Source organism: Alosa sapidissima, chromosome 23 (genome assembly GCF_018492685.1).
Source record: "Alosa sapidissima isolate fAloSap1 chromosome 23, fAloSap1.pri, whole genome shotgun sequence".
Lineage (NCBI taxonomy): Eukaryota > Metazoa > Chordata > Actinopteri > Clupeiformes > Clupeidae > Alosa > Alosa sapidissima.
In genome coordinates this window covers 30,476,795-30,489,294 of record NC_055979.1, presented here as the reverse complement: position 1 = coordinate 30,489,294, position 12,500 = coordinate 30,476,795, and the positions used below count along the sequence as shown (strand labels likewise).

At 44.2% G+C, this 12,500-nt stretch overlaps 1 protein-coding gene across 1 annotated transcript in view; it reads right to left on the bottom strand.

Annotated features, from left to right (window-relative positions):
- mical3b (microtubule associated monooxygenase, calponin and LIM domain containing 3b) overlaps nucleotides 1-12,500 on the bottom strand; it is an 82,477-nt gene that overhangs the window by 51,340 nt on the left and 18,637 nt on the right. Inside the window, exons 13-18 of the mRNA XM_042081727.1 lie at nucleotides 12,228-12,424; nucleotides 11,936-12,030; nucleotides 10,981-11,049; nucleotides 7,484-7,666; nucleotides 3,729-3,836; nucleotides 2,384-2,470 (exon numbers count right to left, since the gene is read on the bottom strand). Of these exons, the coding sequence (XP_041937661.1) occupies nucleotides 2,384-2,470; nucleotides 3,729-3,836; nucleotides 7,484-7,666; nucleotides 10,981-11,049; nucleotides 11,936-12,030; nucleotides 12,228-12,424 (739 nt within the window). The remainder of the gene's footprint in view (nucleotides 1-2,383; nucleotides 2,471-3,728; nucleotides 3,837-7,483; nucleotides 7,667-10,980; nucleotides 11,050-11,935; nucleotides 12,031-12,227; nucleotides 12,425-12,500) is intronic.

Below are 12,500 nucleotides of genomic sequence, written 5' to 3'. Positions count from 1 at the left end.
TCTTGAGCTTTTAATTACTTTTGAAACCATGTGCAGTTGTGTACAATCTTTTGTTTTTCAGTTATAAATCAGAAAAGCGTGACTGAATGGATAAACAAAGAATAATATTAAAATCGATCCCTTGAATCTTTGGTGTGGATCACTAAGAGCTCACTTGTTAAAGCATGGGGTTTCCCTGTTATTATTAAAAAACATTTTGACAGAATATGAGATACTGCATACTGCAGGCTCTGCTTTACTATCTATACTGAAGTACCGTTGCAGAGCAGTGTGTCACTTTAGCCACTAGGGGCACCCATCAGGACCTGATCGCGAGGCTATGAACAGTAAATTTACATTTAGACTGGGTGGGATTCTTACATAATACCCAATAGGAGTCTTCTACCCACCCTCTCATTAGAATTTGCATAATAGCCGTTTCAGGCACTAGTTAACTAGTGAGCTGCTTCACTGCCACACACGCAAACTAGTGAGACTTCAATTGTTCCACTAGTTAACTAGTGGACAAAAACGGTCAGCTTGTTTCTCTTTTTAGGTGTAACTAGTTAACTAGTGAACAAAATATACATGCCACTAGTTAACTAGTAAGGCCAACAACACCCTCACTAGTAAACTAGTGGGTATTTTGGCCTTTACATGTTAACAAGTGACCATTTTGGCATCTCACTAGTTAACTAGTGGGGCTGAAGTGGCCTTCACTAGTTAACTAGTGGGCATTTTGGGGCACACTAGTAAACTAGTGACACTTTTTGCACCTCACTAGTTAACTAGTGGAATGGAAATAGCCATCACTAGTTCACTAGTGGGTGTTTTGGTGCACACTAGTAAACTAGTGACACTTTTTAGACCTCACTAACTAGTGGGCATTTGTGTCTTCACTAGTTAACTAATGAGCAGTTCTGCCTACACTAGTTTACATGTAAGTGTCACATTGAAGCCACTAGTTTAGTTAAAGTTCCTTTGGCCAGCATGTTAACTTGTGTACCACATGCAAATGTTGTGGGTGGGATTTTGTGAAATTCTGCGCTGTGATTGGTTGTCATGTTCTATTTGGACATAGGGAGCCAATAGAAAGCCTCAATTTCCAGAGTTCTCCGCCTCCTAATTTTAATTCTGCGCCACTAGCTGACTAGTGTGAATTTAGGCTTCAACTAGTTTACTAGTATACATTTATGACCTCACTAGTTAACTAGTTTGGACAAAGGATGCATCAACTAGTTAACTAGTGAGCCCGCTGCCATCACCTAGCTAGCTAGTAAGCCATTTATGGTTCACTAGTTAACTAGTGACATTGACCTACTCCAACTAGTTAACTAGTGAGTTCAAAAGCCTTCAACTAGCTGACGGGTATGCATTTTGGCCTTTACTAGTTAACTAGTGGACATTTCTGGCTCTCACTAGTTAACTAGTGAAGCTAATATGTGTTCACTAGTTAACTAGTGGGCATTTATGCTGTCACTAGTTAACTAGTGTGCACAAACATGGCTCACTATAGTTGACAAAAATGACTTGCATGTTGGCCTGATATCAAGATATCAGAATAAATGCCCAAGCGGCTGGCCAAATTACATAGAAGTTAACAAGTGGGAATTTGACATTCAGTAGTCAGCTAGTAAACATTTTTGTACCTTACTAGTTGACTAGTAAAATATAGAAGTCTTTAAACTAGTTAACTAGTGCACATTTCAGTGTCCACTAGTTAACTAATGAACATGCTGAGCATTACTAGTTAACTAGTAAGATATGAAACATATGAACTAGTTAACTAGAGAGAATTTGGGCCTTACTAGTTAACTAGTGAACATTTTGGCTGTCACTAGTTAACTAGTTCAAACAGAAATGGCTCACTAGTTAACTAGTGGACAGAAATGGCTTGCATGTACATGACAATTATGCCTGATATCAAGATATCTGAATAAATGCTCAATCGGCTTGCCATACACTATGAGCAGCAGTACCACAGTATAAATACTATGAGCAGCAGTACCACAGTATAATAAAACACTATGAGCCGTCTAACGGTGCAGGCTGGTATATGCTTAAAGTGTGCTATACATCTCTACAAATGCCCACATTATATATGCACTGTATGCAAAAATGCAAGTTTCCTATACTACTCACACAGCACTACCAATTCAACTACGCTACCCAGAATTCAGTTGTATCAAAGTCAAAGTCAAAGTATCCACACCACACTGGTGTACCTGCTCACTACCTATTCAACTACGCTACCCAGAATTCACAGTTGTATCCACACCACGTTGGTGTACCTGCTCACTACCTATTCAACTACGCTACCCAGAATTCACAGTTGTATCCACACCACGCTGGTGTACCTGCTCACTACCTATTCAACTACACTACCCAGAATTCACTGGTGTACCTGCTCATTCCTGCTGGGCAGCGTGTGCCCTTTGAGTCTCTCCTTGTAGCGGATGCTCATGAGCTGCTGTTGCTGAGTGCGCTTCTTCTGAAGGGGGAGAGGGTTACAAAGGGCTGTTATAACACGTTATTACCACACACAACGGACTGTAATGACACGTTATTACCACACACAATGGACTGTAATAACACACGTTATTACCACACACAACGGACTGTAATAAACCACGTTATTACCACACACAACAGACTGTAATAAACCACGTTATTACCACACACAACGGACTGTAATAACACACGTTATTACCACACACAACGGACTGTAATGACACGTTATTACCACACACAACGGACTGTAATGACACGTTATTACCACACACACAACGGACTGTAATAACAGACGTTATTCACTTCGGGTTTTGGGTGAACTATGGAGAAGGACAAAGCGGTATGCAAACTGTGCAGTCGTTGAGTTCCTATGTAGGCGAAATTTGTTTGACATTTTTAATTGTAAACAGCCACGTTGAAGCCTGCAGTAATGTTTTTTCACTGATGTTATGGCAGTCCACTCTGCTTATTGTTTTTCGAGAATGTTGCACTCCTGTTTGTCAGTCATTGTGCACGAAACTTCATACCAATAAATCAGAAATATTGCTGGCTTGTGCGTCTTCAAGCGGCCTCTTTACGTTCTTCCTAATGCCTGTTAGTTGTCCGTGGATTGGCCTATTTGGCGTAGAAAATGGAAACGTCTTTAGACAGAAAATCGATTTTACAATCGATTCAATTAACAATTATGTCTCAAAAATCGAACAGGATTTTTTCACAAAAGTCAGCCCTAGTAATAACACGTTATTACCACACACAACGGACTGTAAAAACACGTTATTACCACACACAACGGACTGTAATAACACGTTATTACCACACACAACGGACTGTAAAAACACGTTATTACCACACACACAACGGAAAATGCCTAATGGAATGAAATGAAGTGGTTTATTTGAGATGTAAGATGTAGGATTTTAGTGCTTTCTCTGTCAATGTCCGTACTACAGCAGTTAGTTATGACAAGCGTAGCTAACTGTATCCCTGTATAGATCCCCATAATAACATCAGATCCCCGTGTGTATAGTGTTCTACTCTATCAGTGCTACAAGCTAGACAGCCCACATATGTCCAGTAGACCAAGAGGAGATTGCAGCCCACATATGTCCAGTAGACCAAGAGGAGATTGCAGCCCACAGCTCACTAAGGGGAGAGGGCATTTGATGGTTTCTATGGGAGATCTGGTCAAACATTGTAAGATCTAGGGGGGTCTACAAAGGGGCGTGGCCTTGTGATACCTGTCTCCATGCAGGGATTGGTGGAGGCATATGGAGAGGGGCGGGGTCTGGGAGCATCAGGGGCGGGGACAGAGCCTCCAGGTCTGGCAGGTTGGGCAGTGAGCCACTCTGGAGGGCAGTGGAGCGGCAAAGCAATCAGAACCACGCAGCATCACACACACACACACACACACACCACACACACACACAGCATCACACACACACACAGCATCACACACACACGCACAATCACACACACACACACCACACACATGCAGCATCACACACACACACACACCATCACACACACACACACCACACACACGCAGCATCACACACACACACACACACACACGCAGCATCACACACACACACACACACGCAGCCACACACACACCACACACACGCAGCATCACACACACACACACACACACACAGACACACACCACGCACACGCAGCATCACACACACACCCACCACACACACGCAGCATCACACACACACACACACACACACACACGCAGCATCACACACACACACACACTTTGTGATGTCACAAGAGGCTGCGTCCTGGAGGGACGCTACATTCCCCTGAGATGGCTGCAGTCACGGACAGCTTTGGCTCCATCTGCTGGTGGAGTTAGAAACTCCACCCCTCAACACACGAGATCCCAACACACCTGAGACCGATCAGGGCCTGATGAGCCGAAGGGCTTTTTAAAGTCCAGAGACACAGTTGGTGTCAGAGTGGGGTTTGGGAGACAAGCTCCAAGTTGTGCTCTCAGAGAAGCTACAGACCGTCGAAGTAGCACTTTCCACGTGAAGTACTTGAAGACTGGAATACTTACCTGAAGACTGGAATACTTACCGCTGGATTGGCCACAGGCTGCGGCGCTGACTAAAGTAAGGCTGAAGACCGGTTTCCAAGAAGATATTTTCCTGAGGGAATGGGACTATGATTTCACGTTTGAAGAGACATTAAGTTTTGACTGTTGAAAGATCAACCGTATCCTTAGTTACCCTTTTGAACTTGGCATACCTTTTTGTTAATTCCCAAGAACTTTATTAAAAACCTTCGTTGTCTTATAACATTGTGTCCTTGCACTGCTGAACTGTCCCACTGAGAGCCGTGTAGCCTCTCATGATATCACAACTTAGACACACACCACGCACACGCAGCATCACACACACACGCACACGCAGCATCACACACACACACACAGCATCACACACACGCACACACACACCACGCAGCATCACACACACACACTTAGACACACACACACACACCACACACACGCAGCATCACACACACACACACACACACACGCAGCATCACACACACACACTTAGACACACACCACACACGCAGCATCACACACACACACACACGCACATGCAGCATCACACACACACACACACACGCAGCATCACACACATACACACACACACACCACGCAGCATCACACACACGCACACGCAGCATCACACACACACACACACACAGCATCACACACACACGCAGCATCACACACACACACTTAGACACACAGACACACACACACACACACACACAGCATCACACACACACACTTAGACACACACCACACACGCAGCATCACACACACACGCACATGCAGCATCACACACACGCAGCATCACACACACACGCACACGCAGCATCACACACAAACACACACACACCACACACACACACACACACACGCAGCATCACACACACACACGCACGCACGCACACGCACACACACACACACACACACACACACTTAGACACACACACACCACACACACACACGCACACCACACACACGCACACACACGCGCACACACACACGCAGCATCACACACACACACGCACGCACGCACACGCACACACACACACACACACACACACACTTAGACACACACACACCACACACACACACGCACACCACACACACGCACACCACACACACACACACACACACGCGCACACCACACACACACACACGCACACACACACACGCACACACAAACACACACACACACAAACACACACACCACACAAACACACACGCACACACAAACACACACACAGACACACGCACGCACACACACCACACTAGGGATGTCCCGATCCAGCTTTTTGCACTTCCGATCCGATACCGATATTGTAGCTTTTAGCATCGGCCGATACCGATACCGATACCGGCCGATCCAAGCATGTATTAAAGATTAAAGATATTTACTTTATATTTTGTTGTTATACTCATGTTGAAAAGGGTTTTACTCTTAAGAACAACTAGCCAACTTAATTAGGTTAGTTTGAATAATCCACAGTGGTTGGTAATGAGAAGCTGACCTGTTTATTCTTAACAGGGTTAAATAAACACAAAATAATAAATAGTCAATTAACCACACAAACTGAATTGGCATCAGTGCTCTGCTCTTGAACAACAAGAGTGTAAACCAAGGCTTAAAAAGCCATTAGTGCAAACAATATTATAAACTGTATAAAAAAAAGCAAAACACACAGAAAAGCTGAGTAGAAAATAAATAGTCAATTAACCACACAAACTGAATTGGCAACAGTGCTCTGCTCAAGAGTGTAAACCAAGGCTTAAGAAAGCCATCAGTGTAAACAATATTGTAAACGATATAAAATTATATATAAAAGCAACACACACAAAACCTGAGTAGAAAATAGTCAAATTACCACACACACACTGAATTGGCTATAACAACCCAAATAACTGTCACGCCTTCTACAGTATTGCTATCTCCTCCAAGCTTTACTGCTCCATCTCCATACTCCATTCAATTTCTACTGTTTGCCCTGGCTGCAGTCTGAGCATGATGGAAGATTCTTCTTCACAAAGGTGGTCATTTCAACATGCTCAGGTGTCCTTTGCTCATCAATGATAAGTGAGACTGCGCTAAAAAGCCTCTCACTGTTGCGTTTTAAAAGCGAAACTGATGCCACAACTGGAAACAAACTGGATCGGGAGTCCGGATCGGGATTTTCCCGTGCAGGCCGATCCCATATTGATATGCATTTTTTGCTAATATCGGCGGCCGATCCGATCCAAATATCGGATCGGGACATCCCTACACCACACACACACATGCACACACAAACACACACACCACACACACACACACACACACACACACAAACACACACACACACACACTCAGGCACACATAATTCATTTATTTGGGATGACCAATACTGATTACAACAACACAGCATTCCAAATATTAATAAAGAGCCCATTTGTGTCTCACACAGCAACACAAACACCATGCAAGTGCTTACAGCTTTACAGCTAAATCAGGATAAATACATATTATCAGCTAAATCAGTGTATAAATACATATGATCAGCTAAATCAGTGGATAAATACATATTATCAGGGGTAGAGATGGCACCGCCTTCTCCATACATGCAGACTGCCTATGATTGCTGACACAGAGCAGTATTTGGCTATTTGCTTAGATTTTGTCTTGTTAAGTCCAGCAATTTGCAATCCTCTAACACAGAGTCTATGAACATGTCCAAGGCTACCATAAACACACACACACGCACACATACACACCACACACACACATGCACACACACACACACACACACACACACTCAGACACACACACACACACACTCAGACACACACACACACACACACACACACGCACACATACACACATACACACTCAGACAGACAGACAGACAGACAGACAGACAGACACACACACACACACACACACACACACACCTGTCTGCGCGCGCTGGTCAGTGGGGAGGGGGAGGGAGCGTTCTCCTCAAACTTGGCGAGCAGCAGGGTGGCCATGGAGCGGACTCGGTTGTGGTTTCCCCCGGCGCTCAGCCACAAGCTCTCGTCCATCACGCCGGCCACATCGGAGCTCTGGTTACCATGGTGATCGCTTGGCATGTCCTCCTGCCAGTGTGATATAATGACTTGTCAGGTATAGGGTAAAGGCCATAGCAAAGATTCTATAGTTAACTAAGATGAATCATAAAACGATTCACCAATGGAACGAAATGGCACTAGTTCCGGACTCCTAAATAGGCGTGTCAAAACATAAACTTTTCTCTGAATAAGCAATAATAACATATAAATATAATTTTGTATACAGTCATTGTTTGTGTGTGATGCCAATGAAACACTCTTTCGGACACGGAATGAATAATTTCATTTTGCCCCGTTAACCGAGCTAGCTAGCTAGCTAACGTTAGCACAGTAAACGGAAAGTGAATGGGAATGTTCGCTAGCTAGCTAGCAGCTAAGGACTTTGGTTAAACTTATATATTGCTGCCAACTAACCTGAAATAACACGTTCTGCAACTTTGTGGTAGTCTACTAGTTCTAGCAAAAAATATGTTAGGTTAGTTTATCAACCATCTCTGAGTCTAGAGCCTCTGAGAACAGGTGGCTGTGCACCAGAGCTTTGAGGAGACAGTGACAGATCACGAACAAAGCTATTTTTGTTTTTATTTGTTTCGTTGGAAAATACAATTTCAATGTCGGAATGTTAGGAAGACATATAGCTTGTAAAAAATGGGTTCAAAACTTACATCGCTGAATGTAGGGCTAAGGGATTGGTCATATTCTGAGAAAATGTTAATTTCTCCCATAGGAATACATAGACACTGGACCTCCCGCCAGACTCCTAAATGGGCGTGACAGCTTCGAACCCCACGTCAAAGCGTGCCAGAATTTACCCTCTTATGAATCATCTCGCTTTATCAACCATCTCTGGCCATAGGGTAAAGGTCATAGGGTAAAGGTCATAGGGTAAAGGCCTGTCCACGCCTGTAGGAGCCAAAATGTATGGTGTCTTTTTTGAGTGCAATGTTTTTGTGTTCCACTGGGTGGCGCATATTCATTAGCAATTTGTCAGGTATATAGGTAGGAATAACGTGTTGCTGGTTAGGTGTCCGACCCGGAAGAGCAAAGGGTTTTGACCGCTAACGCTGCACTAAGGAGTGAAACGCTATGCATGCTCACTCCGGTTGACTGTTTGGTGAATACTTTGCCTTACCTATTGTAATGGACTCTTGTGGAATAAATGGATCACCTTGATTCAATTTGAAGACCGTTTACAGGCATTTGGATTTAATTGTCATGAGCTCTCTCTCTGCCTGGTAACACACGCTGATTGAAGTCTGACCTCCACCTGTTCCTGCTCTGCCTCACCCTCGTTACCTACCAGCTGCACTGCATTCACCACTCATCATGCCCTGTATATAAAGCCTTGCTTTTCAGTCCACACTTGTCAGATCGTCTGCAACCAGCACCAGTTACCTGCCTGTTTTGGAAAACGCCTCTGACTCTTTGCCTGTGATCCCAGACCCGCTCGACTACTTCTGTGTTCTCCAGCCCCGGTAATCTTGACCTGCCTTCCGTCCCTCTTCTACGAATACCGCCTAGTCCTTGACTGTACTGCTGCTTCGTTTCAATTGCTGTTGTGTGTGTGTTTCCCCCAGGACTTCCCGGATCATCCAGCTCCTGCCATCGCTGTTCGGCTACTGGGGGAACACACACACGCAGACTCTTGGAACTCCTGTACCCCCCCCGGAACCCCTGAAACCCCCTTAACCCCCAACCCTTAAATAAACTTTTGAACGTGACGCTTTTGTGGTCCTCGTCCTGTTTGGTGTCTGACATTAATTCACAGTAAGTCAAAAGAGTAGCACAGCAACTAACTTCAGTAACATCTAGCGCGTCAGCCTAGCCACAACCCGAGTCAGTGACACCTCAGTAGTTCCGTATTTGAACAGAACTCCTATAATAACGCCTATTTTTTACAGTCCACGCCAGTAATGATAAGACAACAGTAACGATAATGATTTGACCAACAATAAGGAAAGTCTCTCTTCATGTTGATACTAACTGTATTGATTATGATTGGCTTGGAGTTGTCGATCATTCTCACATCACTCTGGCTCCTCTTCACCACCTGGCGGGAAACTCATCATCTCCAGCGCCAAGTTTATTTGCGTATTTTGCACATCCTGTTTTTTGAACGATGCGCCCTGGGGTGTGGCAGTGAACAACCTAGGGAGTGGTCTGGCGCGTTGTTCACTACCTAAAACGCATTACGCCACTGACCAAGAGAAACCTGGTTAGAAGTCCATGGCGAGTTGTTTATGTTATTTTAAGAGTGCATTACCAACAGTCATATTGGCGGGTGCACAACGCACCATCCTTCTATCATCCACTAACGCGCACCAGCGCACATCCATGCAAACCATTACAAATTACACAATTACAATGGGAAACATAATTAGAATAAAGGTATTACGAAATACATCTCACAATGAGTAGTTATTCACCATCATTTGCACATTGGTAATGACGGAGAGGCAAATATGAAGCACAGCTGAAGACGCACTGTCATGAGATGTAAGCAACTCCTCTGCAGGATGAACGTTTTTCATTCAGTCATTGGAACATTACAGGGGTAAGTGTTGCTTTTTCCAAGGCGTTGTTTTCCATGGTAACCCATTGTTGCTTTTTCCAAGGCGTTGTTTTCCATGGTAACCCAGTGTTGCTTTTTCCAAGGCGTTGTTTTCCATGGTAACCCAGTGTTGCTTTTTCCAAGGCGTTGTTTTCGATGGTAACCCATTGTCAGTCAATAGTGAAAGTAATTAACTATGTATTTACTGTTTTGTCGTTGACTGACACCACAATGAAGTTAGTTTCACTTTGCCAATGAGTTCAAACAATAGAGAAGTGCAAATGCGTGAAGGCTATACTATGCTAGGTTTTAGTAAAGCATGGTTTAGTGGAATAACTGTTCCATACGGTCTCGCGTGCAAGCAGATTCCTTCAAATGCGCCGCTGACTATCAAAATACCAATGTGATCCTCAACAACATTGATCATTAAAATAGTTATTTGTTGCAGTAATCGTTAGCGGGGGGGACAGGCTCTTTATATCATATTAGCTAGAGTGATCATTAAAATGGTTGTTTGCTGCAGTACTCGTTAGCGGGGTGCTTAATGCAGAGCACGATTAGATGAAAGCTGATACCTTTGGTATTCAGGACGTTAGGTGTAAACAATTATGGGACGAGAATTGGGATTTAAACACAGATTTGGAGGGAGTTGGAGTGACATCAGTCATCAGAATGATTGTGAGTTCAGGGTAGACCCCCTTATAATATCCTGGGGGAGTGTCTTACGGTCAGGGCCTAATAAGATCAAGAGTAAGATTAGGATTAGGATTAGGATTAGGATGATGGTCACCTCTTCAGACTGACCCGCCTGGCTCCTTCTCCTCCGCTTCCCTCGCTCCTCGTCCCTCTCTTTCTTATCCTGATGAGACAGAACATATATAGCAATATATACATATACCAGCATAACATATATACATATACCAGCATAACATATATAGCAATATATACATATACCAGCATATACATATATAGCAATATATACATATACCAGCATAACATATATAGCAATATATACATATACCAGCATATACATATATAGCAATATATACATATACCAGCATATAAATATATAGCAATATATACATATACCAGCATAACATATATAGCAATATATACATATACCAGCATAACATATATAGCAATATATACATATACCAGCATAAATATATAGCAATATATACATATACCAGCATATACATATATCAGTATATAAAAATATCAGTATATAAAAATATTAGTTGGATTTCGCTGTGTGTGTGTGGTGTGGGAACATGTATGAGTGCATAACTGTGTGTGTGTGTGTGTGTGTGTGTGTGTGTGTGTGGTGTGTGTGTGTGTGTGTGTGGGGTGGGAACATGTATGAGTGCATAACTGTGTGTGCGAGGTGTGTGTGGGAACATGTATGAGTGCATAACTGTGTGTGCGTGGTGTGTGTGGTGTGTGTGTGTGTGTGTGGGGTGTGTGTGTGGTATGTGTGTGTGTGTGTGTGTGTGGGGTGGGAACATGTATGAGTGCATAACTGTGTGTGCGTGGTGTGTGTGTGTGTGTGTGCGTGGTGTGTAGTGTGTGTGCGTGGTGTGTGTGTGTGGGGTGGGAACGTATGAGTGCATAGCTGTCTATGTATGTGTAAATGGGTGAGTGTGTGTGCATGAGAGTGAGGAAGGTTGAGATAAGTAAGGGTGTACGTGTGTGTGTGAGTGTGAGGTGTGTGTGTGTGTGTGTGTGTGTGTGTGTGTGTGTGTTACCTTAGGGTTGGGATTGCGCTTGCGAGAGAAACTGTGGCCCAGTTTGTTGAGGAGGGACATGGAAGAGATGAGAGTACCACTCTGAGACATCCCTTCTGAGAGCGGGGGAGAGAGAGAGAGAGAGAGAGAGAGGGAGAGAGAGGGAGAGAGAGAGAGAGAGAGAGAGAGAGAGAGAGGTCAAGTCAACACATCTGGACAGGGCAGTTAAGGGCAATGCATCTGGACAGGGCAGTTAAGGTCTGAACGAAGTCACACACTGACAGACTGGACCGAATGAGCGCATCCTGCTTACCAGCAGATGGCGCTGCCTCCTTGAGGAGCTGCTGCAGCTGACTCAGGTACACCACCATGCTGAGGGGGTCAGCCTCATTCAGCAAGCTCATCTCCGTGCCCGTCATGATTGGAGAGATGCCAAACTCGCGCTCGGCAACGTCCAACCCCAGCTGCCCGTTGCTCACTGCGTCTCGTGGGTCAAGCGAGTCAAAGTCACTGCAAAGCCAACACACGTGCTTATACAGTTAGTCTCAGGACACACACACACAAATGCATGCACCCACCTCATGCT